A 26,003-nucleotide genomic window follows, 5' to 3' on the forward strand; every position below is an offset into this window, starting at 1 on the left:
TATAGTCAGTAGTATATCTAGAGATACATGTGTATTATTAACTCTGTTTTCTCCTAAAGTTCCAGGAAGAAATCACAGCCAGTGTGGAACCGGCTGTCCAACACTATCTGTGATTGGGGGGGCGGGGGGTAGAGGCGTGTCATAAATATAAAGGGAAGGGTAACAACCTTCCTGTATACAGTACTATAAAATCCCTCCTGGCCAGAGGCACAAAATCCTTTTACCTGTAAAGGGTTAAGAAGCTCAGGTAACCTGGCTAGCACCTGACCAAAAGGACCAATAAGGGGACAAGATACTTTCAAATCTGGGGAAGGGGGAGAAGGTTTTGGTCTGTCTGTTCTCTGTGCTTGCCGGACACAGATCAAGGAAGCAAGCAATCCGACTCCATTAGAATCAGTAAGTACTAGCAAGGGAATGTGTTAGCTTATTTTTGTTTTGACTTGTGATTTTCTCTGTGCTGAGAGGAAAGTGTATTCCTGGTTTTCTTTTTGTAACTTTAAAGTTTGGCCCAGAGGGAAATCCTCTGTGTGTTTTGAATCTGATTGCCCTGTAAGATGTCTTCCATTCTGATTTTACAGAGGTGCTTCTTTTACCTTTTTTCTTTATAATAAAGTTCTGTTTCTTTTAGAATCTGATTGGGTTTTTTTTTTTTTAGTGTCCTAAAAAAACCCAAGGTTGGTCTGTGCTCATCTTGTTTATTCTCAGGCCTCCCCAGGAAACGGGGTGTGGGGGCTTAGGGGGATATTAGGGGGGAGTAGGAACTCCAAGTTGTCCTTTTCCTGAGTTTGTCGAAATCACTTGGTGGTGGCAGCATTACTTAATCCAAGGTACAAGGGAGAATTGTGCCTTGGAGTTTTTAACCTAAGCTGGTAGAAATAAGCTTGGGGGGAGGGGTCTCTCCATGCGGGTCCCCATGTCTGTACCCTAGAGTTCAGAGTGAGGAAGGAACCCTGGCAGTGTCCTAAATATGTCCATCTTCTTCTTATCATATCTGATCTTTAGATCGGTTTGCTCTACTTACAATTTCTGATGTTGCAAGAAACTATTTCAAATGGACTCTGAAGATCTTCCACAGGCATTTACTTTGGAATGAGTTTATCTTTTTATTGACTTCTGTTGTAGATTTCCGTGATTCTTTTCCACAAAGAAGGATAGATGTGACATGAGTGTTAAAACTCGTATTTTTATGTCACTGCCAGTCTTGCTACTTTTCCAAACCTTTTCAAGTTTCTGAAAGTTGTTTGCTGCTTTTGATATTAGTTACTTGACATCTAGCATCATGTCACCATCACTGCACATTTCACTTTCTAGATAAGTAAAATAACTTCTAGTGTTTTTTCATCCACTCTACTGGTTACTTTGGGGACATGGATAGCCATATATTCTATCTTCCCCTTGTTGATGAACAAATAAATTTGTTTTGCTGTGTCTATCAAAAGCTGGGTCTTTTCTTCCAGTAAGTGATGTGTTGAACTAAGCAGAACAATATAATCAACAAAAACAAGGTCATCCAATTGTGCCTTATCATTTGTCCATAAAATTCCTCAGTTCCCTTCTGTGGTTATTTTCCTCATGACACATCAATACTCGGGACACAATACACTCTTGCCTTACACTCGCACCCTTGGAGTGCCTTGTCACTGCAAACCATTGGCTGATGTTGTCACCATCTCTGACTGCACATTTAGCATTGCCATATAGATCTTTGATTCTAATTATTTTTGCTGGTATTCTCTAGTATGCCAGTCTGGGGAAATTGTGGCAAAAGCCTTCTGGAAATCAATATTAAGTTTGTTGTGAGGAGTGGGGGGAATGGTGAATTTTTTTTCAAAATATTTTCCTATATTTTTCCCTAAATTAGAAAAATTTTGGAATTTGAAACATTTCAAACTGCTGGTCAAAAACTGGGGGCGGGGTTCCAAAAATGTGTCCAAAATGTCTTAAATTAAATTTCAAAATTCAACAAAAAATTGAACAGCTCTTGTGAGGATTGTTAGCCCCTTGGGCACCCTCCTATGCTGGAAAATAGACAGTGAAGACATGGGACTATGCAGCCTGGGAATACCCTGGTCAGACAGGCGAGGGACATGTGCCGTCACCCAAGAGAGACAACAGCTGGGGAGCTGGAAGTCTGAGTATGAGTGCCCTTGCTGGACCATTAAGGGGAAACACCAAGTGGAGTTGCCCTGAACTGTGACAGGGAAGGTTTCAAAAATGTCCCAAGTGTAGACAGGGAGCACACGTCAAATGGTGCAGAACAGTGCAGCAGCAGGCTTAGAAGAAGCCTGCTGGGAAAGGCCCTCAGTAATCTGAAGAGAACTAGAGAGGGGGAGAGTGGGAAAAGACTGACAATGAAGGAGGAGGGAGAGGAACATTAGTGTCCCTGTGTCATGGAGGGGGAAGCATTCAGTTAAGAAGTTTGATTACATCAAGGAAATTCCCTGTGAACACGACAAAATGCAAAATGATAATGAGCTCCTACTACAGCCTGAGACACCTTAAAGAGGCCTGATTTTCGGCACACTTTCTGGAAATCAGCTCCCTTTAAGTTTTGTCTATTTGGGCACCCCAAAATTGACACAAACTTAGGCTCTCACCTGAGTGTTAAGTTCATAATGGTGATTATTCATATTACCGTAGCACCCAGGAGCACTAGTCCAGGACCAGGGCCCCCATTGTCAGGTGCTGTGCACCCCCCCCACCCCAAACAAATAGACAGTCTCTGCCCCAAAGAGCTTAGAATCTAAATATAAGACAAGACAGACAGAAAGAAGGGGGAAACAAGGTGCCAATACTGTCTAACTGGACAAGACAGACACAGGGTGGCCGAAGTAATAGAACGCACCAGCAGAGTGAACAATGTGATAATGGCAATCATGTTACTTCTACATTTTGGGTGGGGGCTTACTATAAAGGGGATCTGCTAAATGGGAAGGAAAGAGGGTGAGGGGGACAGGGCAAGGGAAAAGATGGGGCAGGTGTAGGGTGAGGCTGAGGTAAAGAGACTGGGAAAGTTGAAACAAACAGCCAAAACAACATAGGGCAGAGAAAGTCATCAAACCCTGTAATTCCAGTGGAGAGGAGAACACATACCACCAATGGCTGTAAGCAGAGGAAGCATTTGTGCCCATTCCTATGCCTCACAAGACTGAGGGAGAGCTTCAAGGAGCTTCAGGAAAACGGGGAATATCCTTATCAAAATATAATCTACATTGATGGCTCCAATCACTGCAACAGCACTAAGCTGTGTTCTGAACTGCTGTTGTGGAATAGTGTTGTGCTTGTGTAATAAAGGAAACCCTTCTCCCGCACCTGAGAAGATGCCCACTAGGAACACCGTGCCATTAATTAAGCTGTAACTACTATCTTGTTTCCTTTCTGTGCAACAGCAATCTATGCTTCTTGCTGAAAGAGGCCTGAGAGCTGTGTACGGAACTGCAGGAATGTGTGGACTGTGGAGTTTGCATGGCATTGGAAGGCGAGAGACTGAAGTATGGCTTGGCAAGCGCATGGTGGAAAGGAGATGAACGTACTGAAAGACATGTATGTGTACTCATGGGTTCAGAAGGCTGGGACATAACAGGGCATGTGGGAGAGGGAAAAAACCCTACAAAGGAATTCCTAAGGGGTTCTTTTCTCCTTTTGAAAGAGGAGTTGATGGCCGACTCTTACCCCCATCTTCTTACCCATTTCTGGTTTCACTGGAAGAGATCCTTAGTCCCTGCTCCAACTGCTTTGCAGAGGCCGCAAAATTGTTCTAATGTGGCAACCCAGATACAGGGGAATCCTTAGATTAGCGGAAAGCCAGCATAGCCAGTTCTGTGCCACTCTTCCTCTTGCCCACAATGTAGGGACAAGAGGGGCTGGGACTAGAGTGCCTGGTGAAACTGATCCCATGATCCACTGCAGCCAGGATAACACAGAGCAGCCCTTAAGCTTCGTATTACTACTTGAGCTGGGGGTTGTGTTAGCCCCAGCAGCTCCAGGTTGGGAGGGACCTGAAAGTTAACTTTGAGCCGCCTTCCTATCCCCTCTGTATTTGGCCCTCTATTTTCAACTTTCTTCTTCCTCCTGAAAAATGCCCCCTCCTTTTTGATTAGTGAGTTGTTTATTAACCAATCCCAATTTCGACTCTATGACAAGTAGTTTTGATGAATAGTTTTCAAACTATTGGCTCTTATGAACTATCAGCTCTAAATATTCATTAATATTTGTGTTATGCAATTGGTCGCTTACATCAAATAGCATTTTTCCCCCTCTTCCTGCCTAGATGATGAAGCATTGGTGTAGTGGTTTAACAAAAAATAAAAAGGAGTTGGTAAACTAAATTCCATAGTCCACAAATGAGGAGTGGGTAAACTCAGTTCAATCTCTACTACATAACTGCGACTAGGTTTTAAAAAGAGGCTAAAAGTGAACGGTGAACAGCAAACCTCTGGAAATGAAATTTGAGATGAATAAACTTTCCTGTCAAATGTCAACAATTGCAAAAATTCTCTGCTACCCAGAGCTCATCTGATTACTCACAGCAAATACAGTTCATGAGCCCTGATAAACTGCACTTGCCATCTGTATTTACAAAAAAAAAAAACCACAAAACATTTTTAATAATCAACCAGCACTAATTTTAATGTTCCCCCAATCTGAACACTTTTCATCATTATTCTTTAGTAGCAGGGATATTGCTCCACCTAGATACCAGAATGAAAGGTGCATTCCAGATACCCAAGAAACTGGTTGTAAATGCTATTTTAGTTGTACAGGACTAATTCAGACAGGTAATGTCTTTAGTTCCTGCCTAAAGCCCTGATTCAATAAATTACATACTTAAGTCCAGCCCTATTCAGGACAGCACTTCAGTACATGATTAACTGTAACCATGTGCTTCAGTCTCATTGACTTTTCAACAGGATTTCAGCACATGCTTAAAGTTAAGAGAATGCTTAAATGATGTCCTAAATAGGGATATTTTCTTGAATTAAGCCTAAGTTTTTATGTTATTTATAAGAAAAACATCTAGAACATCTTGATGTGCAAATTGTATGTGCTTAGCTGAGGCTTCACTTTGGGGTCACGCCTCCTCCAAAGTGTTAACTCACAAACTTCATGCTCCGTAGCATGTGCGGGTAGAGGATTCTCTCTTAAAGCTGAAAATCACAGTCCTGGTACAGAGTGTAGATTATAGTCTGGGGTTTGACACATGTATTACACTGCCACTGTATGGCATTTGATGCATTACATTGCACTGTGTGTAGTTTGATATATAGATTACATTTCCACTGTACAGGATTTGGTGCACATTACACTTCCATTCTGAAAGATGTGGGACACAATTAATTGTGAACAATTATCCAGGACATTTACCCCTTTCTCTGTTCATGAATCATCCAGCACACAATCACAATTTTTTACAGATGTGTTTGTTACTGGCGATTCTTTGACAAATAATTTCAGAGTACATATCAGCTGATGAATAGTGTACAAGCTGTATCCCAAGTTTGATAGTCATGGTTCAGTATTCCACATATGGGATTGGCCACCTAATTTATATGATATTGTTTCTGTTTCCTGAACAGAGGCCAAAGGAGGAGGGAGAAGAATATATCTGGAATAGGAGGCTGAAGGGACGCTGGAGATACCCACAATGTTGCCTTTATTGCTTCTCATAGGTAAGCAACAGCACAGGGTACAGAACTTAAACAGCATGAGCTGAAATTGCTGGTGCAGAAGCCCAGCTGCTGCTCAAGCTGATCGATTTTATGTGCTATGGACCTGATTCTCCTTTCACTTGCACCACTGTTAACCAGGAGTAAGTCCACTGAAGTAAATGAAGTAACACCACTGTAAATGAAATTGGGTCCAGCTTTCCTGTTCCTGTCCTGGTTTTCAGTAATGAGGAAGGCAGGGCTGCTCATGGGAGTAATAAATGAGAGAGAGCCCCAAGGCTTGGGAGAGTTCAGGAGCCAGAGTTATTAGAGGGAGAGAAAAGGGCTGAGGATGTCTAGAAAAGGAGAGCAGAGCTGGGCTGAGAGCTTCATGGGTGGGATGCCACTAAAGGAGGGAGTGGTAAGAGTTCTAGCTGGGCGGTGAAGCCAGATCAGGCTGGTGAAAGCAGAACATAGGAAGTCAATGGAGGGTCACCTACAAACTTCCCCAGGCCAGTAAACCATGGGCAGAGGGCTGAAGGCTGAGAGCAACAGAGGGAGATGCCTGCTGGGTCTAAGCCAGAGAACTGAAGCCAGAGGGCCAGGGTGGGCTGAAGACTGGGGAATGATGGAGGGCATGATACTGAGTGAGAACTACAACCATACCAGAGAAGGAAACAGAGAAGAGAAGCACCCCAGGTAAAGTGGCTGGGGTGAGGTGCGGTAAGAGACCCTGAGCCATACTTGAGAGGTGAGTCATGGTGAGAGATGTCAGAGCTGTACCTGAGACACTTAGTGGGTGGGAGATGCTGGAGCTGTACTTGCTGCATCAGACTGTTGGGACTTGAAGTACTGTTTGGACTGTGCTGAGGAATTCTGGGTTATGGTTGGGGGACTTCTGTAATAAATTAACCCCACAAAGGTTTATTTACATTCAGAAAGCTTGCATGGAGTTACTGGGTCCTCTGGAAGAAGAAAACTGAGACAGGAGCCTGTTTGCTGGGCTACCCTGTAGCCAAAAGGGGGCGCCCTGGAGGCAGCAACTCTGACAGGCCAATGTAAGTGAGAAGAAAATCAGACCATTTTTTAGTTTCTAACATTTTGTTACAAAATAACCACAGTGGCTGATGGTGCACATTGTTTTCATACATACGTATTAAATGAAGGTGACAAATATAAAAATAAGTACAGCAGAGCTGAGGCTGTATAGGTTGAGTTACAGTAAGTACAAATGCTAATATAAAAATTATATCAATGACATTTTCTTTATCATTTTGTCCTATTTGACCCATCTTTCCTCAAATAGCTCAGCTATTCATCTTCAGGAGGTAACTCCTTCTATTCCTCTTTATTCTTGTTTGTTTTTTCTTGTCAACCACATTTCCATAGATGGCATTTAGTTCTACAAGCATAGCGACTAGGTGATTTTACTGTCTGAAGTCACAAACATTTTAAACAGAATTTGTTGACCTTTGTGTAATTTCAGTAAATTAGGATATTTTCCTAACTCCATAGTAGCAGGAATTTAGGGGGACGTCTCTCTGAAATCACATCAGTGACCAGAAGCTATACAATTTGGGACAAACCCAGAAGATAAAAAGATGTTTCACTATCCCGTGGCACCCTCTCCAGTATTTTCTTATGGAATTTCTATCTATTTTATTTTGCAAGTCTAGTGTGTAAAAATATTTACCCATCATTTTCCACTGGCATTCTCTCCAGGCCTAGACCAAAGCCCACTGAAGTCAGTCAATCGAAAGACTGATTTAATTGAACAATGGATCAAGTCCTCCATGAAGGGAAACATGTACTGTTCATAATGGATAGTATTATATTAAGGCTGTCAATTAATCACAGTCAACTCACGTGATTAACTCAAAAAAATTAATTGCGGTTAAAAAAATTTATCACAATTAATCGCACTTATAACAATTGAATACCAATTGAAATTAATTAAATATTTTTTGATGTTTTTCTACATTTTCAGTATTGATGTCAATTACAACACAGAATACAAAGTGCACAGTGCTCACTTTATATTATTTTTATTACAAATATTTGCACTGTAAAAATGATAAACAAAAGAAATAGTATTTTTCAATTCACCTCATACAAGTACTGAAGTGTGATCTCTTTATCGTGAAAGTGTAACTTACAAATGCAGATTTTCTTTGGTTACATAACTGCACTCAAAAACAAAACAGTGTAAAACTTTAGAGCCTACCAGTCCATTCAGTCCTACTTATTATTCTGCCAATCACTAAGACAAACAAGTTTGTTTACATTGACGGGAGATAGTGCTGCCTGCTTCTTGTTTACCATGTCACCTGAAAGTGAGAACAGGCGTTCGCATGGCAGTTTTGTAGCTGGCGTTGCAAGGTATTTAAATGCCAGCTATGCTAAACATTCATATGCCCCTTCATGCTTCAGCCACCATTCCAGAGGACATGCTTCTATGCTGATGATGCTCATTAAAAAAATAATGTGTCAATTAAATTTGTGACTGTACTCCTTAGGGGGAGACTTGTATGTCTCCTGCTCTTTTACCCACATTCTGCCATATATTTCATGTTATCGCAGTCTCGGATGATAACCCAGCACATGTTCATTTTGAGGACACTTTCACAGCAGATTTGACAAAACGCAAAAAAGGTACCAATGTGAGATTTCTAAAGATAGTTACAGCACTCGACCCAAGGTTTAAGAATCTGAAGTGGCGTCCAAAATCTGAGAGGGACGATGTGTGGTGCATGCTTTTAGAAGTCTTAAAAGAGCAACACTCTGAGGTGGAAACTACAGAACCCAAACCACCAAAAAAGAAAATCAATCTTCTGCTGGTGGCATCTGACTCAGATGATGAAAATGAACATGCATCAGTCCGCACTGCTTTTAATTGTTATCAAGCAGAACCCATCATCAGCACAGAAACATGTCCTCTGGAATGGTGGTTGAAGCATGAAGGGACATATGAATCTTTAGCGCATCTGGCACATAAATATCTTCCAACGCCAGCTACAACAGTGCCATGCAAATGCTTGTTCTCACTTTCAGGTGACATTGCAAACAAAAAGTAGGCAGCATTAGCTTCTGCAAATTGTAACCAACCTTGTTTGTCTGCGTGATTAGCTGACCAAGAAGCGGGACTGAGTGGACTTGTAGGCTTCAAAGTTTTACATTGTTTTATTTTTGAATGCAGTTTTTTTGTACGTAATTCTACATTTGTAAGTTCAACTTTCATGATAAGGAGCTTACAGTAAGGTACTTGTATGAGGTGAATTGAAAAATACATTTTTTTACAGTGTACATATTTGTAATCAAAAATAAATATAAAGTCAGCACTGTACACTTTGTAGTCTGTGTTGTAACTGAAATTAATATATTTGGAAATGTAGAAAACATCCAAAAATATTTAAAATAGATGGTATTCTATTGTTGTTTAACAGTGCAATTAATCGTGATTAATATTTTTAATCGCATGATTAATTGCGATTAATTTTTTTAATTACTTGACAGCCCTATAGTATAACCTTCCAATGCTCTGGAGAGATTTGCTGGCTCATTTCCTTTTCCCAGGCTAACTTCATATTGTCAATATTACCCTGAAGTTCTGGGGAGGGAGGGAAGTCCAGACAACTTACCTATTTGTGTTTTCTTATAATTATCTTATTGTTTCCTTACATTAAGTCACTCACTTTCTCACTCTCCAGTTTATCCCTGCTGTGATGGATCAGGATGTAGGCAATCTTGCCTAGTAGTCAGAGCAGGAGTCAGATATAAGGGGCAAAGCAGGCATCCAGGTTGGGGAACAAAACCTAGGGTCAGTACCAGAGTCAATTGCCAGTTACCAGAGCCAGGCATCAAACCTGAGTCAGAACCAGAAATTGAAGCTGAGGGTCACAGCCAAGGTCAGAGGCCAAATGCCAGAGCCAAGGGTGAAGCCAGAGTCAGGGTCAGAAGTCAGAGGCCAGGGTCAGAGCCAAGTATCCATACAAAAAAAGCCCCTCATCTGACTGCTCACACTAAAGTATTTCAGAAGTGTTGTGAACATGATCAAATTGGAAAATAATTCATAATTTGATTAAATGCTTGTGCATATTTTGTTCATAATATTCATCCAGCTCTATGGGCCTGTGATAATATAATATAACATAATGGGATCTGGTGCATGCACTATGTTGGCACTGCATGGGATCTGGTGCATTCATTACATGGTTACTGCATGTGACCCACTTCAGTTTTGTGTTGTACTTTTTCCATTACAGCAATAAAAAAGGAAAGAAAACAGACAATATTTTTGCACTTACTGGTTAGGTGTCATAGTTATTAAAACATTTGACCTTAAAGTCCCCTCTATCTGACAATGAAAATATCTGACAATCCACAAACGTTCTGTGTATGTATGAGATAATGTGCCAAATTCATGCCTGTGTTATTTCACTGAAGTCAATAAAGATGCACATCAGTTTAAATCAGATCTGAATGTGGCTTAGTAATCTGGAAAGAGTGGCCAGCTGTATGTATAGGAGCTAAGGGTTTAAATCTGTTCCTATTAAAGTCAATGGAAAAAATTCCATAAGGTTTATTGGTGCAGGTTCAAGCTTTATATTCAATGTGTTCTCACACATGTTTATATATTCCCTCATGACAACCCTAGCTTTTTCTTCCAAGACTGCAGAATGATTTCTTCATCTGCCACAATCAGTAGAGGAGAGACAGGTGATCCATCCGGCCCACTAACAGACATGCTCTGTTAGGATTGGATAGGGAAAGTGATTGACATGCACCAGGTGCTGCATTTAGTTCCAGGCTGTATCTCTCAGTTTAAATACATCATTGAGTAAAACTCAGCACGTACATTCCAGCTGCTTAATAGTGTAGCACTAGAGTAGACATGTCACATATACAAACATGTGCACCAAACAATATGGTGTGTGATTAGTATGAAGCTAACTGTTAATGACTAGATTCATTGTTCCTATAACAAGAACAAATGCACTTAACGGAAAGATGTGACTTAACCGTACATTGTTTCTGAAACTAAAGTAAAACCAAGTAAACAAAAAACAAGTTCAGACCCTTAGAACACTGGAGGAGACAACGGAGCCAGTAAGAGACCTCCTCAGCATTCTACTTGACCACGCTGCATTTGAGCTTTCATTTCAATTAATTTAGTGATCATGAATGGTGCCACACTAACAGCCCTTGAGTCTGAAGTCCTTTCTGAATCCAGATATATTCAGAGAGTGAATCTAAAAAAGTGCCCCAGGAACACAATGATAACATTTGCCAAAGCCTTAAAAAAAAAAGTCGTAGAAACAGCTTCCAGGAGAACTGAATGCAACGCTTATTGAGATGGGAGAGTAGAATGATAGTAATATTGATCTTTATTCCTGTCATCAGGATTGGGTTCAGTGGATTAGACCCCAATCCAGCAAAGCGAATTTAAACACATGAGTAGTCCATTTAACTTCAATATCACTACTCACACACTTCAAATTAAGCACATGCTTAAACGGATTGGGACTTTAGAAAATAAACACCATGCAAAAATGGAAAGCCCATTGAAAAAAATTAACACTATACTATTTCAATAAAGCACATGTGAAATGGACAAAGAACTAGTTAACTGAGAGATCTCAAAAAGTGATCATCAGTGGGGCATCCTCACTGAATAGAAGTGTCTCTAGTGGGGTTCTGCAGGGATCAGTAGTAGGCACGGTGCTATTTAACATTTTCATCAATAATCTCTGTGTAGAGCAGGGGTTCTCAAACTGGGGATTGGTACCATTCAAGGGGTCACGAGGTTATTACATGGGGGGTTGCGAGCTGTCAGCCTCCACCCCATACCCTACTTTGCCTCCAGCATTTACAAAGGTGCTGAATATATAAAAAAGTGTTCTTAATTCATGCCGGGGGGAGGGGGTCACACTCAGAGGCTTGCTGTGTGAAAGGGGTCACCAGTACAAAAGTTTGAGAACCACTGATGTAGAGGCAGTAGTCCTGGCAGAGGAAGCTGTATGAGCAGCAGGAGAGTTTGTTGTCTTATTACAGTCAATTCTTGAGGCAGAGTTGCTCTCTGGGAAATGGACATTGGTGTTGGGCTGGGATTCCTGAAAGAAAGGCTTGCCTCGCATGCTATTTAACCATCGCTGTTTCAGACTGGTGTACTTTTGTAAATAAACCAAGTAACACTTAGAATATACCCAGACTTGGCATCACTGATTTCTCCTTCTTTGGAAAGCCAACATGCAAGGCCCTGGGCATTTGCTACCGCTCAGTGCAGAGACAATGCTGGTGTCAGAATGGGACATCTGTGTCGAAGATATAACACTATTATAATCATGCTTGCAACATCCTAATGCAGAGAGCAGAGGGGCTTTCCCTTGTTGACAGAAGTATTTTGAAAGACAGCCCCAGAGGGACTGTGCATCCCAAAGATTACCTCCCTCCAGCACAAGGGCTATCATGGAAGTGAAACCCCTACAACCCCTTCCACACCCAAGAAATAAAATGATAACAAGTAGAGAGCCTATGCACTCTTTTTTAAAGGGTCTAATGCCATCAATCCTTCTTTCCTGCTCCCATTGGCCACCTATCATATACATCTACAGCTATTTTATCGATGGGGAAACTAGGGAGCAGAGAAAGAAAGTAACTTGCCCAAGGTCACACAACAATTCAATGGTTTACCCTGGAATAAATCCTTCCCAGTCTTCTGACTCCCAGGCCTGTGCTCTGGCTACTGAGCCCTTTAGTGTTAATTTTATTCCCAAGTATGGAATATTTGGTCCTTAATGGAACAAAGGGAAGAAGTAAAATTAGCATAATTGAATATGCACTGTAAAGGGTCATAGTCAAAAAATTTAGATATAACTGTCTTTAATGTGATTTTAGCTGGGGATTGGCTGTCAGAACAGTTCCTGTCACTTGGAACTGCATAAAATCGTTTGAAGCAAAATTGACAAATATACATTTTTCAGCTATCAATGTTTGGTGATAAAATTCACTTTGAAAGTGCCAAACATTTTTAAATACAAAGTTTCCATCCTTTTTAGTTAATATGTGCAACTTGTCATAATTTTGTGAATATTTGGTAAGATCTACATAATATTTTTTCTTATTTTCCCAGATATGGAATTCTACTTTTTGATTGATTTCATATGCTTGAGAAGCCGCTAAAAGTTCATCTCTTTTCACAAACCACAATATGAACTATTCTAGACAACTGGATGTTTCAGGGGATTGAGAATGAGATATGGTATCGTTCACTTCTGCATCATAGATTCATTTCCCCATCAGATGAGTAGTAACCGACAGTTGTTATCTTTCATTCTTCAGGTTAACAGTTATGAAATGTAAACGTACATAGTCTTCAACTTAAAGCCAATGCAGCTACACTTGTTTACACCAGTGGAGGATCTGGACTATTCTTTTTGTTCTCCCCTTTAAATAATATTAAATTTATAGGTATCATCTTTGCTGGAATTTAGAATTTTTTTAGTATTATTGGAAGGTTTCACCCTTCCTGTGTGAAGATTAACCCTTTCCCCTCTTTGCTGATTCAGTCCTTTGGTTGTTGTTTCAGTCATCTTTAAATTAACAAATGTCTGATTTTGTGGTTGAAACTATCCAAATTCCTAAGTATCCTAAGAGTGTGAGTCTGACTTTGTTCTTCTTTTGATTTGATATTATTTTTCTTTAGTTGAAACATGTGGAATGAAACATTTCAGTCCCAAATTATTTACAAAGAAAATGATTAGAAACAAACTTAAAACTAGAAGGATCAAGATCAGAGGATGACTTCCAGCAAATAAAAAACAGGAACAGTTCCACAAAGGGATGGACAAATTATGTGGCAGACGATTCAGTGATGGTTTAAACTACATGACCAAACCAAAATATGAGTAAAGGGAGAGCAATCAGGGATTTTTTTAAAAAAAAGAAGAGAAAACTGGAAAAACAAACAGATATTTGGGAAGAGAGACACACAAACGATAAGAGTCAAGGTGGTGGGCGGGACAGTCATCACAGAATAGAGCACACAGCAAGACTAACTAGAAGTGTAGATGAGAGGAAAGGATTCAGTGTTCCTGCTGAATGATGATGGAATGGAAAAATCAAGGATGGAGTTAACAAAAGAGTTTATTTTCTGATTGCAGGTCTGCAAAGTGAGAATAGGGGTGGGGATGCAATGCAGGAAGAATGAAACTGACACAGGACATAGATCCATCTAGCTTGGTTATCTGCATTAGGACAAAAAGATATGAACCACAACTAAAACTAGGCCTTGTCTACGCTGAGTTTTTTTCTGAAAATCTCCCACTATTGCTGCCGCACAAGTATAGCTCTACTGATGCGAGTACCATCATTCCCAAAAGATACAGGTGCACCAGTGCACTATAGTCTAGGCAGGACTCAGGCATTTTTACCACTGGTCACAACATCTGAGGCCTACCTACACCACAGCTTCCATTGGTGCTACCACCTCTGGAGAGACACTCATTAGGAATAAGAAAATGTCCTTTTTTCCAGTAAGAACGTTCAGAGTTCCTCAGAAGCAGGTGAAAGTGGAGGGGTTGTCACAAGCAGGAATAGTTTGAGGACAGTGGGTGTGATGAGTGATCAGGACAATTTGAGAAAGATGCATTTGTTGCAATCAGGAGCAGTTGGAGGGGAGGGACACAGTCAGGGGCAATTTGGGGAGTATTTTGTTTGTGTGTCACAATCAGGAGCAGTCTGGGGAGGGGTGTCACAGGCAGGGGTAGTTTGAGGAGGGTATTTCCCTCACCCATTATCTGGGCTACGCACTGTTTTGTCATATTTTACACAATTTTCATTGCAGCAGGAAACGGCTAAAAATCAGTTGCCTGCCCCGTCGGCTTGGGCTGGAACCTGACTGGGCGGTGTCTTTCCTCCCCCGGCCTGTCTCCTCCTGCTCTCCGGAGCCGCGGGGGGTGCATCCCCCCCCCCCCAATCCAACAAACACACCCCGGCCGGCGCGCAGCATCCTGCTTCAAAGCTCCTCTGGCTCCGAAAGCCTGCGCCCCGCCTCGCTTTGCAGCTTGATTTCCTCTGCAAGTGTCAGCGGCGCCCAGGAGCGCGGGACCTGCCCCCAAAGCCCCGGGCGGATCCCTGCTGCAGGGGTCGCTCCCGCCACCCCATCCCCGTGGGAGAAGGGGCTGCTTGCGAACAGCTGGGCTGGGGGAGCCGCAGGTCCGGGCTGAGCCCCCCCGGGGCTGCGATCGTGCTGGCTGCTGCCCTCCTGGCTTCGGGGCTGCTCCAACGCCAGCTGTCCCGGCGCCGCCCCATATTCCTCGGGCGGCTGGGAGCTGAGGGGCAGAGCTGCCCCTGTAAACCCAGCCCCAGGCTGGGGAGAGTCCGGGACAGCCCCGCAGCGAGCGAGGACCAGAGGGAGACCAAGAGGACCAGCCAGAGTCCTGCAGTCACCACGCGGGAGCTCACCCTCCCATTGGTCCCTGGCTCCCCGCCCCTCGCCTGACGCGGGGCCTGGGGTTTAAATGCCTCCCGGCTGGAGCCCGGCGAGCCTCTTTGCCCCGAGCTCATTTGCTGGAGTTTTATTACTGGACAAGAGCGACAGCTCTGGGAGGGGAAGGGGGGGGTCACCTCATCCCCTCACTCGCCCTGCCAATGACCAGTGACTCTCACCCCCAGGAGACACCCATGAAGCATCACTTCACTTTGCAGAACAAGAGTTGATGATCCTAAAAATCAATTCGCAGCTGCCTTTAGCCATGAGCTGTTTGGATGTTATGTACCAAGTCTATGGTCCTCCCCAGCCTTACTTTGCAGCAGCCTATAGTCCTTATCACCAGGTATGTGTGGGGCACCTGGGCGGAGAGAGCCAGAGAGGGAGGGGTGTCCTCTGGGAGAAGCCTCTCTGTGGCAAGGCCAAACCAGACCGAGCTTCCTGGGAACTTAAACTGTTCTGACGCAGAGCAGCATCCCACGCCGCGTAGCTGTATGCTGGTCTCAACACCGTTTGTATCCCGTGTCGCGTTTTAGATTCATGGGCCATCGTTGCAGGGTGAGTAAACGTAACTCACCAAACTTCGTGTAAAGAAGGAATCGGCGTCCCTTCTTGTTCCTTGTCCTTGCATTGCTCGCTGTGTCGGTGTGGTGTGTTGACATGTAAATGCTCATTGGAAGTTGCAGGGGGGGTCACTGTATCCATTCCGGCTCAGCCTGGTCACTGCAATCGAAGCAACTGTAATTAGAAGAAGACTTTGCCACATGTCACTTTCGACAGCCATGTTATCGTACAGGTTTTGCTTCTAGTGGGGCGGGTGTGGTTTTGTTACAGAGATGTGTCTGCCGTGAGGGTTCTGCACACTGAAGCGTGGAGGGAGGGGCTGTACGGATTATTAAACTGTCAGGGTCCTATAGCTGGTTGTGGAGGAAGCTGGGAACACTTGGAGTGGGGAAGGTTTCCGTTTAGTTTGTTGAGAGGAGGCAAAAGGTGTTAGGTCGCAGGTGACGCTGTACGATTTCACGTCGGGTTGTACACTCTGTGTCTTTGCTCCTGTTTCAACTAAATCAAAAAAAAAGTGTGTCGGGGGAAGGCAAGCAATTTTCTTTTCCACACCAACCGGCCTCAGCTTTTAGCGCAACGTTAAATCAATTCCTTCCAAATTGTAAACCGCGGGGTTAGTTTATTTAGAAAAACAAACGTGGGCGTGGAGTGCTTGTAAATAAACTGTTGCTGGCTAGTTCTGCACGGGCCAGATTATCATTCGTGTCAAGTAATCCCCGTATTTCAATGCAATGACACTGCCAATCACTGAGAGATTGCGTTCCAAATGAAGTCCGCCTTGTAAAGGGAACTTTTCACCCCGAGCCATAGACTATTTCATTGTGTCGGATAGGATCCGAGATTCCGAGCTCACTTTACAAGGGGACTGCACCTGTTCAACAACCATCTTTCTTTCTTTCTTTCTTTCTTTCTTTCTTTCTTTCTTTCTTTCTTTCTTTCTTTCTTCTCTCCCTCCCTCTCTCCAAAAATGGAAATCCCCACCAACGAAAAAATGGCCAAAAAACACCAGGGCTCCTTTCTGCCCTCACGGACAGACACCATGGAGTCCTGGGGTGCTGTGCTTGCAGTCCTGAGGACAGGATCGGGCCCCTCGTTCGGGCGATGTATTCAATCTGCTTTGCTTGCACGTGCCTAGGGAAGGTTTAGTTGATCCGTCTTTGTTCAGGCAGAATATTACACACGTCTTCCTGATTTACCTGCAGTTTACTGCAGGAGATCTAGACTACCGGATAGAAATAACAGCTGGTATTTTCCCCTTCTCTTTCTTAGCATTAACATGAGGGGGACTCATTAGATTCAATGGCGGCGTTGGAAGCCAAGCTGAAAGGTGGTGTCCATGAAGATGTGACATGCTGAAATGTGTCCCGTGTCTTGGCCAGGGACGCTGAAACAGGCCCCTGTCCTGCCCGGAGTAGGTGGCACGAAGCGAGAAGGAGCCTCCCTTGGCCTCCCTTCATTTCTCCCCGTAACCCTTATCTTCCATGAGTTCTCCATTGTACCCGAGTCCCAGCTGAGAAAGCCCCTCTGTCTGCAATATCCGAATCCAATCATTCATGTCTAAAGAAACTGCCCTTAGCAGCTGCAGACACGCTAGAAAAACTTGGAAAACATTTAGCACACTTTCGAGTGAATTCCAGTTTTTAAAAGAACCCAGTGAAAACAATCCAGTCTTGTAGGAAATACCGTGGGTTTCTTTCTGCTCCTGCTTGCCAAGTACGTGGTTTCCCCCTGAACTGTATTTGAGCTGCCAATCTTTTTCTCCAGTTATAATTTATAAGACCCTCGTTGGGAACATTTTTTTCATCAGTTACACTCCTGCGAGCCCACTGACTTCAGCGGGGATCTGACTGAGAGCAGGGCCGACCCTTTTATTTCTAATGTTTCCTCTCTAGATATAATAGATGAGAAACGATTTTCTATGGGTAACCGGGCAGGCTTGGGTTGGCACAATTACATTTATGGAAACGATGCACGTTCCCACCTCGCTTCATTCTTCTGCCTTCCAACGCAAGATCCAAAAAAGTCTCCAAGTTGGATTTGCCCGCGGCTCCTGTGGTGGTGTGTTTTAAGGTTATTCCCTCTTGTCTCCGGGGGAGATACATACACCCCTGGATTCTCTGCATTTGTTAATTTCCCCTAGCAGTTTCTTGGAGCGGCGTCTGTCTATATTGCAAAGCAGGCTTCATTCCCGCATCGCCTGTCTCTCCCCCTCCATAGGTCCGCATACATGCCATGCATTTCGGTGCGATGTAGATACGCCTCACGTAATCAGCTACTTCTCCAGACATTTCGCTAGCGCTAGGAGTGGGAACAAGGGGGCTAAATCCAGGGATAGGGGGTAACTAGCGGGCTTCAGGCAACCCTCCTGTTGCGTATCGCTGTTGGAAGCTCTTGGGGGCGAATAGGGGGTTTGCTCTGAACTCCTTCGGAAGGTATGTCGTGGCTGGTGGGGGTAATGCGCGGTATCCATGCCGCATGGCCCACGGCGGGCATGGATTTAGCAGGCAGTCCCGGACCCATGTTCGTCGCCAGCTGGATCTGACGGCACTGCACCGCGTTACCCCGCTTTGCGTGACTGGGTTTATTTTCTTCCCCCCTTCCTGACAGAAACTAGCCTTTTACTCGAAAATGCAGGAAGCCCCGGAAAGCGCCAGCAGCGCCAGCACCAGCAGCAGCTCCTTCTCCAGCCATGCCCCTGCCAGCATCAAGGAGGAAGACTGCAGCCCCGAGAAGGAGCGCCCCCCCGAGGCCGAGTACATCAACTCCCGGTGCGTCCTCTTCACCTACTTCCAAGGGGACATCAGCTCCGTGGTCGATGAGCACTTCAGCCGGGCCCTTAGCCAGCCCAGCAGCTACTCGCCCAGCAGTGCCAGCGCCAAGACGTCACGGAGCACCAGCTCCTGGAGGGGTGAGCACGGGGGGCTCTTCCTATTGGGGTTGCCATAATGCCTGGCTAAAAAGGGACGTGAACAAAAGCATCACCAACCCAACCGAGAAGATTTTCGCAAAAAGGCTCAGGGCGTCCTGCAGCATTTGGGTCTCCCGAAAGGAGCCCTGCACCCGCCGGCTTCCAGAGACCACCCCCCCCCCCCCCGGCAGTAACAGCACTTTCCTAATGCAAAAATGATTCCATAAAAAAGCCAAGGGAAAACGACCCTCCAAGGGTCTCCTCCAACGACCAGCCCGCGCTAGCCCACCCATGGGAAGTTTTCTGCTCTTGCCGCTGAAACCATGTCAGGCAGAGGGGTAGCGGGGCGAGAGGGAGGCTGGTACAATGCAATGAAGTTGCCAAGAAAAATTCCCTGACCAGCTGGGAATAAAACTGAAATAAATGGCGTTAGATATGCTGTTCCCTTACAGAAAAATACCCAAATAACCTGTATTAAATTGGAACAGGATCGGGCTCCATGGTTTTGTTTTGCAAACCATTTGTAATGTAAACTATACAACGAATATTCCCAGCTTTGGGAATTGAAATTGGTTAGTTTTAGGCTTAATAGGAGTAATTTTTTTTTGCGAGGGCAGAGCCTATAAATTCTACTGAAGTCCGTAAGAGTTGTAGGTGCTCATAAATCTCTCTCTCTCTGACTGAGAAATGACTGTCCAGATAAAATAGCGTTGATCTGTATGTGTGCTCGTAGGAGTTGTACAAATTCGGTCGCGAAAATTTTGTGCCCTGGTTAGCAATCCCAGCTCTTGAATGCGTTATGTTAGCTTCTCCGAAAAACTTAAGTCGAGATACAATTATAGCGACGTATTTTCTTGTTTTACCAAGAGACAGCTTCTTGTATGTTGCCTCTCGACGCCTCCCCCTCCCACCCTCCTCCCTTCCATGACGCTGAAATGCAACTGATTGTAAAATGTTGCTGAAATTGGTGTAGGGAATTTAAACAATGGCCCCGAAATTACTATGTGATTCAACCTGCAGGAACTGGAAAACCACAGACGTTCCCCACAAGGAACTAGTCTTATTTGATTTTTACCATGCGTTCTTATTTTATTTTTTACCATAAGACTTTAAGCAAAAGTCCCGGTGGATACCATTGCGTTTCAGAACGGGTAGCACCATCTGGCCCTTGGTTTTTAGTTTAGTACATTGATAAGAAGATTTTTTTTTAATGTAGAAACATTTTCACTGCTCCCGTCCCAGCGCCCCAGATAGATAATATATAATCTATAGATGTAGCTCAAGCTATAAAATAGATTGCCATATCTTTTGGGGTTGGGGGGAAATAAATAAAAACAATAACTTATTTAAATCCAGAATAGCAAGACTTCAAGATATCCGTCCAAACCTTTCAAGTTTGTGCCTATTCCCCGTCCGTCCTATGTGGGGAAGAGGGAAACCCGCAGTGCAGCTTATGAAAAAGTTAACTAAAGGGCGCTTTATGAGTTTATAAGGAAACAAGAACCAGACACGCAGAGAGGAAATTCATGAGCAATCACATTATGAAGGATACTGTTTTCTACAGCATACTCAGCAACACGTGCGAGAGAAGGCGATCATGACTAAGCCAATAGCTAACTTTAAATGTAAGGCTTCAGCGGCCACTTACTCCCCCCCCCCCCCCCCCCCGCCCCGAAGAATAAAGCTTGTAGCATTTCCCAGTAATGCATTCCATCCCAGACCCTCTGAATGTTTTCTTGCGTTAACAATATATTTTACTTCAGAGCAGGTATTCTGTATTTTAGTGTCCAAAACGATAAACTGGATCGGGTTGGGTTTATAACAAGGTTGAAACCCTGATGACAATTACAAATTCTTAGGCACCCTGGCCCGTGCCGTATACTGGTAAAATTGCCAGTGAGTTGTTCACTTCAGTGGGAGATTTGCCTGGGGGGAAGGACTTGAGACCTCTGTGTTATAAATCTAGCCAAGACTCTGCTTCAAGATTTCCCAATCTCGCCGTGTATTTCTGTCAGTGGTTTATAAAAATGAAATACTAGTTGAAATTTGGCAGGGATGAAAGATATTCCGTGCTGGGGTTGCCTGTAGTGTGCTACATCCCACTCTCTGAATACAGCTGAAGGATCCTTGCCAGGGATTCAGAGATAACTTACCTCTGGCTCACACTTCTTTAATGCACATTTTATTCACAACATACATGCACAACATACCATATTAATAATACTTAACGTTGCTGTCTTCACTATTGGTAAATATTATTTCATCCTGCATATTGCTTGATTGGCAAATAAACTACGGAGTCCCTGCCCTGAAGATCTTACAGTCCTAAGCGACCTGCAAAATGCATTGCAAATGTTAGCAGCGCACCTCTGAGACAGGCAAGCATTATTAGCCCAACTTTCCAGGTGGGGGAATTGCCCACGGTCATTCAGAGAACAAGTGACCTGACTCCTAATGCCTCCTCATTCCAGACCTGCCGGCCTCTAAAGAGTATGGGGAGGAGAGATGTCTTTATATGCTGAGTATGTAAATGCTAAGTAAAAATATATACGTGTTGCTAAAAATCATTAAGGTCTTTATTCTCCTCCCCTGGGAATTATTCTATGCAGAACAGAAGTGACTTGTTTCATCTACGGGGGGGAGGAATCCCATAGATCTAGGACTTTTTCCAAGAACCACAAAAAACTTGGACGCCACAATTGTTTTAACTCACAAGGAAACAAAGGCCTGGATCTGTCGGAGGCAGAGATCTGACAGGCAGTTGGTTAGAACTGTCGGTGGTTAGCCGGAGAAGGATCTGTTTGAGGATCTACAGGGAGATTAATCTCTGATTGAGTGTGTGAGAGCTGTCTGGGGATCTGTTGGATGGTTAGCTGGAGGGGATCTGCTTGGGGATCTACTGGAATGGTTGGCTGGGGGGTCTGTTTCGGGATCTATTGGATGGTTATCTGGAGAGGGTCTATTTGGGGATCTGATCTCTGATTTACTGAGTGTGTGAGCTGTTGGGGTCTGTTGGATGGATAGCTGGAGGGGCTCTATGGAAGTTGATCTCTGGTGGTTTATTGCGTGTGTGAGCTGTTGGGGTCTGTTGGATAGTTGGGGGGTCTGTTGGGGATCTCTGTGGGGGTCGATTCAGGGGTGCCCCGTTTGCAGATCAATTGGGGTGCCGGGGGCACAGAGAAGGGGAGGTTTCTCTGTGTTCACGCTACTCCCTCCCTCTCTTCCCTTCTCTCCCCAGACGGCTCCTTCCCGATGAGCCAGCGCAGCTTCCCCGCTTCCTTCTGGAACAGCGCGTACCAGCCCTCCTCGGTCCCGGCCTCCCTGAGCAGCAGCCTGGGCAGTCCCCTGGCCGCCGCCGGCCACAGCGAGCTGCCCTTCGCCGGGGCCGACCCCTACTCGCCGGCCGCGCTGCACGGCCACCTGCACCAGGGCGGGCCGGAGCCCTGGCACCACCCGCACCCGCACCCCTACCTGGGCGCGCAGGCCTCCGCCTACCCCCGGCCCGCCGCCATGCACGAGGTCTACGGCGCCCACTTCGACCCCCGCTACAGCCCGCTGCTGGTGCCCGCCGCCTCGGTCCGCCCGCACCGCCTGCCGCCCGCCTCGGCGCCCGCGCCCGGCAGCCCCCAGTGCGAGCTGGGCAAGAGCGAGCCCGCCAGCGCGGCCTGGGCGGCGCCGGGCCCTTTCCCCAGCCCGGCGGGGGACATGGCCCAGGGCCTGGGCCTCAATGTGGACGCAGGTAAGGGGCGCGGCCAGATGCGCTCGTGCCGGGTCTGATCCCGCGCTCCCCGGGGCCGAGGAGAGGTTTGAGTTGGGAGCAGGCTCCGGACGCCCCGCCTGGGCGTAACGGGAAGGCTGCTGCCTCAGGGCCCCGCCTGGCCCCAGCACAAGCTGTCCTCCTGCGAAGGCCGCCTGCAGGCCCCAGGGAGGTGTTTCCAGGCTTCACCTTCCCCCCCCAGCCGCTCTCCTCCACTGGGTGAGGGGAAGCACGATTGCTCTGCTCAGGGAAAAGTGCAGCGGTTTCCCCTCCCCCAGGAAAGCTGATATTTGGTCTTTTATGTGCGATCAGGTGCTCAGGAGACGCTTTTTGCAGCTATGTTTTCACTGGAAAGGTGAGACAGATATAGCCCTGGTTTCTTGGAGGGTGAGCACACAGAAATAGGAAACGGTCTCTGGGAAGCATTTCTCAGTACTGGGCACATGGTTATTCTGACCACAATGAATGATCCCTCTAAGCTTTAGAGAAAACAGGGAACCACACTTTTCCCTGGCCTAGTTTGGTTTTTTTTCTCTTTGCTTCACCACTGCCTTTCATTCTGGGGAGCCTCACTTTAGATCCCTTCTCCACTCTCACAAGGAAATAGTGGCGTTTGGCTTTCTCTGTCCTTAAACATCTTGTACCTGTTTTTCTTCTTTCCCCCTTTTTTCCCCTTCTCTCCATTCTCAGGTTTGCAGCCTCAGGATAAAAGCAAGGATCTGTACTGGTTTTAGACCTGTCCTTCACCTCTTCTTCCCCTGGGCTCTCCCCCAGTAGATCTCTGCCTAGTAGAATTGGTGACATTCAGAGCTGAAATCGAGTGGGTTTGTAACAGCTTCTGATCTTGGTTTTCAGCTCGCCGTTATTCCTTCTGTGGTGGATCTCTCCTGAGCTGATCTGCTGTCTCAAAGACCCCCGAGTCCCCTTCCTCTCTTCCTTCAGACAAGCCCACCACGGCTCAGCATCTATGTCAGGCATTTCAAGGACAAGAACACCGGGAAGGCAATGGGACTTCATACTACAGTACTTGGCATTTCAGATACAATACTTAAGACATATTGTGGAGGATAAAATTCCTTCTGTTGAAAGAGGAGAGCCAAAGACACTTTTATTTAAACTAACTCCACACCCAGAACTGTGGTCAGACTGCTTAAAAAGAGTTAAATTATGTGGACAGTGATGTGAAATCACTGGCCTTCTTAAGGAAGGGGGAGGGAAAGGTGGGGTTTTTTTGGTGGTGGTGTGAATATTTTTTATGCCAATGAGAATTATTTCTTGAAAGCAGGTTGGGAAGATACTCAGTGATTTTGAACTGGATTTGTACTTTACATTATAGAAAAATGAAAGGAAAGGAAATTTTAACTCATGAACACTTTTGGACTGTTAACAAAACCGGACAGATCTTTCAGCCTGGGGTTATGAGTGGCAAGTGGCTAGCTTGGGCCACCTGCCCTGGGCTTACAGAAATGCAGCTGTTCCAGGGACAACTGTTCAAACTCCAGAAACTTGACAACCAAGGTGGCACTTCTCAGAGTTTGGCACAACAATTGCATTGGAGATATATATATATATATATGTAATATATATATATATAATTTTTTTTACAAGGAATGTTTTATGATGAAAGAAGAAACCCTTAAAAAAATAAACCTGACAGCCTTCATGGGGAACAACTGGAGCACACCAGAAGGAAAGGCATATTGTGGACAATTGATATCCATTGCCTCTAATATTCTCTTTGTCTGTGTGTTGCTGTCATTCTGTCACTTTAATAGTAATTTTTTTGAGGGTGGGAATAAGGGATGTTTTTAAATGTAGAAAAGCTATATTAAAGATGTCTCCTTTCACCCAGCATGTGTGTTTGTGAAGGATTAAAGCTAAACAAATAGGGTGATGTCACAAACTGGAAACTTTAGGGTGGAACAGGGGGAAAAAAACACCTGTAACGTGGACAAAGCAACCCATTTTAGTTACTTTGTATTAAAGCTAAACAGAAATCTTGATGTTGCAAAATATTTTCTTGTGTGAGTCTTAAAAGAAAGTGTGACAAATACAGAAGATAAGGGGATACAATAGTGCTTAGCCCCTATATGTTATAGGTTACAGTATCCTTGTATGATGAATGAATATAAAATAAGCAAGGTGTCGTTCTGCAACAAAATGTCCCACTTCAAAAAGCTGAGAAAAGAGGGGATTGTAAAACCCAGGAGTTCCTGTTAGTCTTGTAATTCAAAACGCTTATACAGTCATATCAGTGTCAACTAAAACTTCCTCATGCTGGATCAGGGACACTGAGAATTGGATCTTGCTTCTTCTGGATTTCCCTTCAGCACTGGCTATAATGTAGCTAGATTTATGGAGGAGCATAGGAATCTTAGTAATGAGAATTAAGGAAAGCACTGGATATAACCACTGGCTGAAAATTGATTTGAGAAACACTTTATTTGAGGACTGTCTTCACTTAGTGCTTTGCAGAAGGTAGTGCACGGTGATTATTTTAACCCAGGGCACCCACAAGAATTTTCCTCTTAGTCTACAGTAAACCAGGACCCAGACAGGCTGCAGAAAGGCAGACTGTGGAATTTATTTTACCAATTAAACCAAAATGTTTGCAGGATCCTACATAAGAAAGAGGCAGCAGCTCTTGGAAAAAACACATATTAAGAAGAGTTAGTCAAAAAGTGATACTTTGGGAGGTACAGGGGGTAGGATTTGTCCAAAAATACTGCTTTTTTGAAATTTTGAAAATTCAAAAAATTTCAACCAGCTCTAATATGAAGTGCACTTCATTGGGAATGTTTATTTTCTCCCCTGTTCCCTATCCTCGCCCCCACTTCCCACCCCCGAGACTAATACTGAGCAGGCCTGGGTGAATTCAGCCAAACTGTATTTGTGAATGTTCTTGCAAGTAAAACCCAGCCATTCACTTCACTGTCATTCACAACAATGATTCATGAACTTTAATTCAGGAGACTGAAAGTTTATTTGCAATAAGGTTTGCACAAATACAGAATCTGTAAATACTGGTATGAGTATTTGTACTCAAAGTGCTCCTGTTCTTATTTATTGCTGGTACAGTGGTGGCACCCATGGGCCCCACATCAGAACTGGGGGCCTCATTGTGCTAGGTACTATAAAAACATAAAGTAAAAAAACCCACCACAACTACTTCCCCAAAGAGATTACAATCTAAATTGATATAAACCCTGATCCTGCAAAAAGACATGCTTAACTTTATACACTGTGTGTCATTCGTTGAGCTCAGGGGGACTACTTGCAGTGCATAAACTTAAACACATGCAGGATTGGAGTCTTAAACTGTAAGATCTGAGAAGAAACTCTCTTTTTATGATGTGTTTATACAGCGCCTAGCACAGTGGGACTCTCGATGCTACAGCAATAATTTCTCTCATGGCCATTTTTAAGCTGTTTCACTACTGTTTGCACACCAAATTCATTGAACAAGCATGAATGTTTGCAGATAATCTGTAACTATGGCACCATCACTTCCTACTTAAGTCCAGTGCAGTGGCATGAAGAGAGAATAATCACAGCAATCATTTTGTGAACAACCCATAGGGTGTTTGCAATGTCTGGTTGCAGAACAACTGAGCATAACCAAGAAACTAATTCAAACTACAA

The 26,003-nt window shown here is 44.4% G+C and overlaps 1 protein-coding gene across 3 annotated transcripts; it reads left to right on the plus strand.

Moving 5' to 3' along the window:
* The first annotated feature begins 15,196 nt into the window (after positions 1 to 15,196).
* On the plus strand, positions 15,197 to 24,904 carry VGLL2 (vestigial like family member 2). Of its 3 annotated transcripts, none has more exons than XM_043542841.1 (5): positions 15,197 to 15,478; positions 18,304 to 18,604; positions 21,843 to 22,343; positions 22,674 to 22,716; positions 23,217 to 24,904. In XM_043542841.1, exons 1-5 carry the CDS (start codon positions 15,362 to 15,364, stop codon positions 23,539 to 23,541), a joined length of 1,287 nt encoding a protein of 428 aa, XP_043398776.1. In that variant the 5' UTR covers positions 15,197 to 15,361; the 3' UTR covers positions 23,542 to 24,904. The 3 variants fall into 3 exon arrangements, with proteins under 3 accessions (XP_043398776.1, XP_043398777.1, XP_027674972.2); XM_043542842.1 differs by having other exon boundaries at positions 22,674 to 22,748; positions 23,217 to 23,406; XM_027819171.3 differs by lacking the exon at positions 22,674 to 22,716 and having other exon boundaries at positions 23,217 to 23,406.
* Positions 24,905 to 26,003: the final 1,099 nt, after the last annotated feature.

The sequence above is a fragment of the Chelonia mydas genome, chromosome 3, assembly GCF_015237465.2.
Source record: "Chelonia mydas isolate rCheMyd1 chromosome 3, rCheMyd1.pri.v2, whole genome shotgun sequence".
NCBI classification, from domain to species: Eukaryota; Metazoa; Chordata; order Testudines; family Cheloniidae; genus Chelonia; species Chelonia mydas.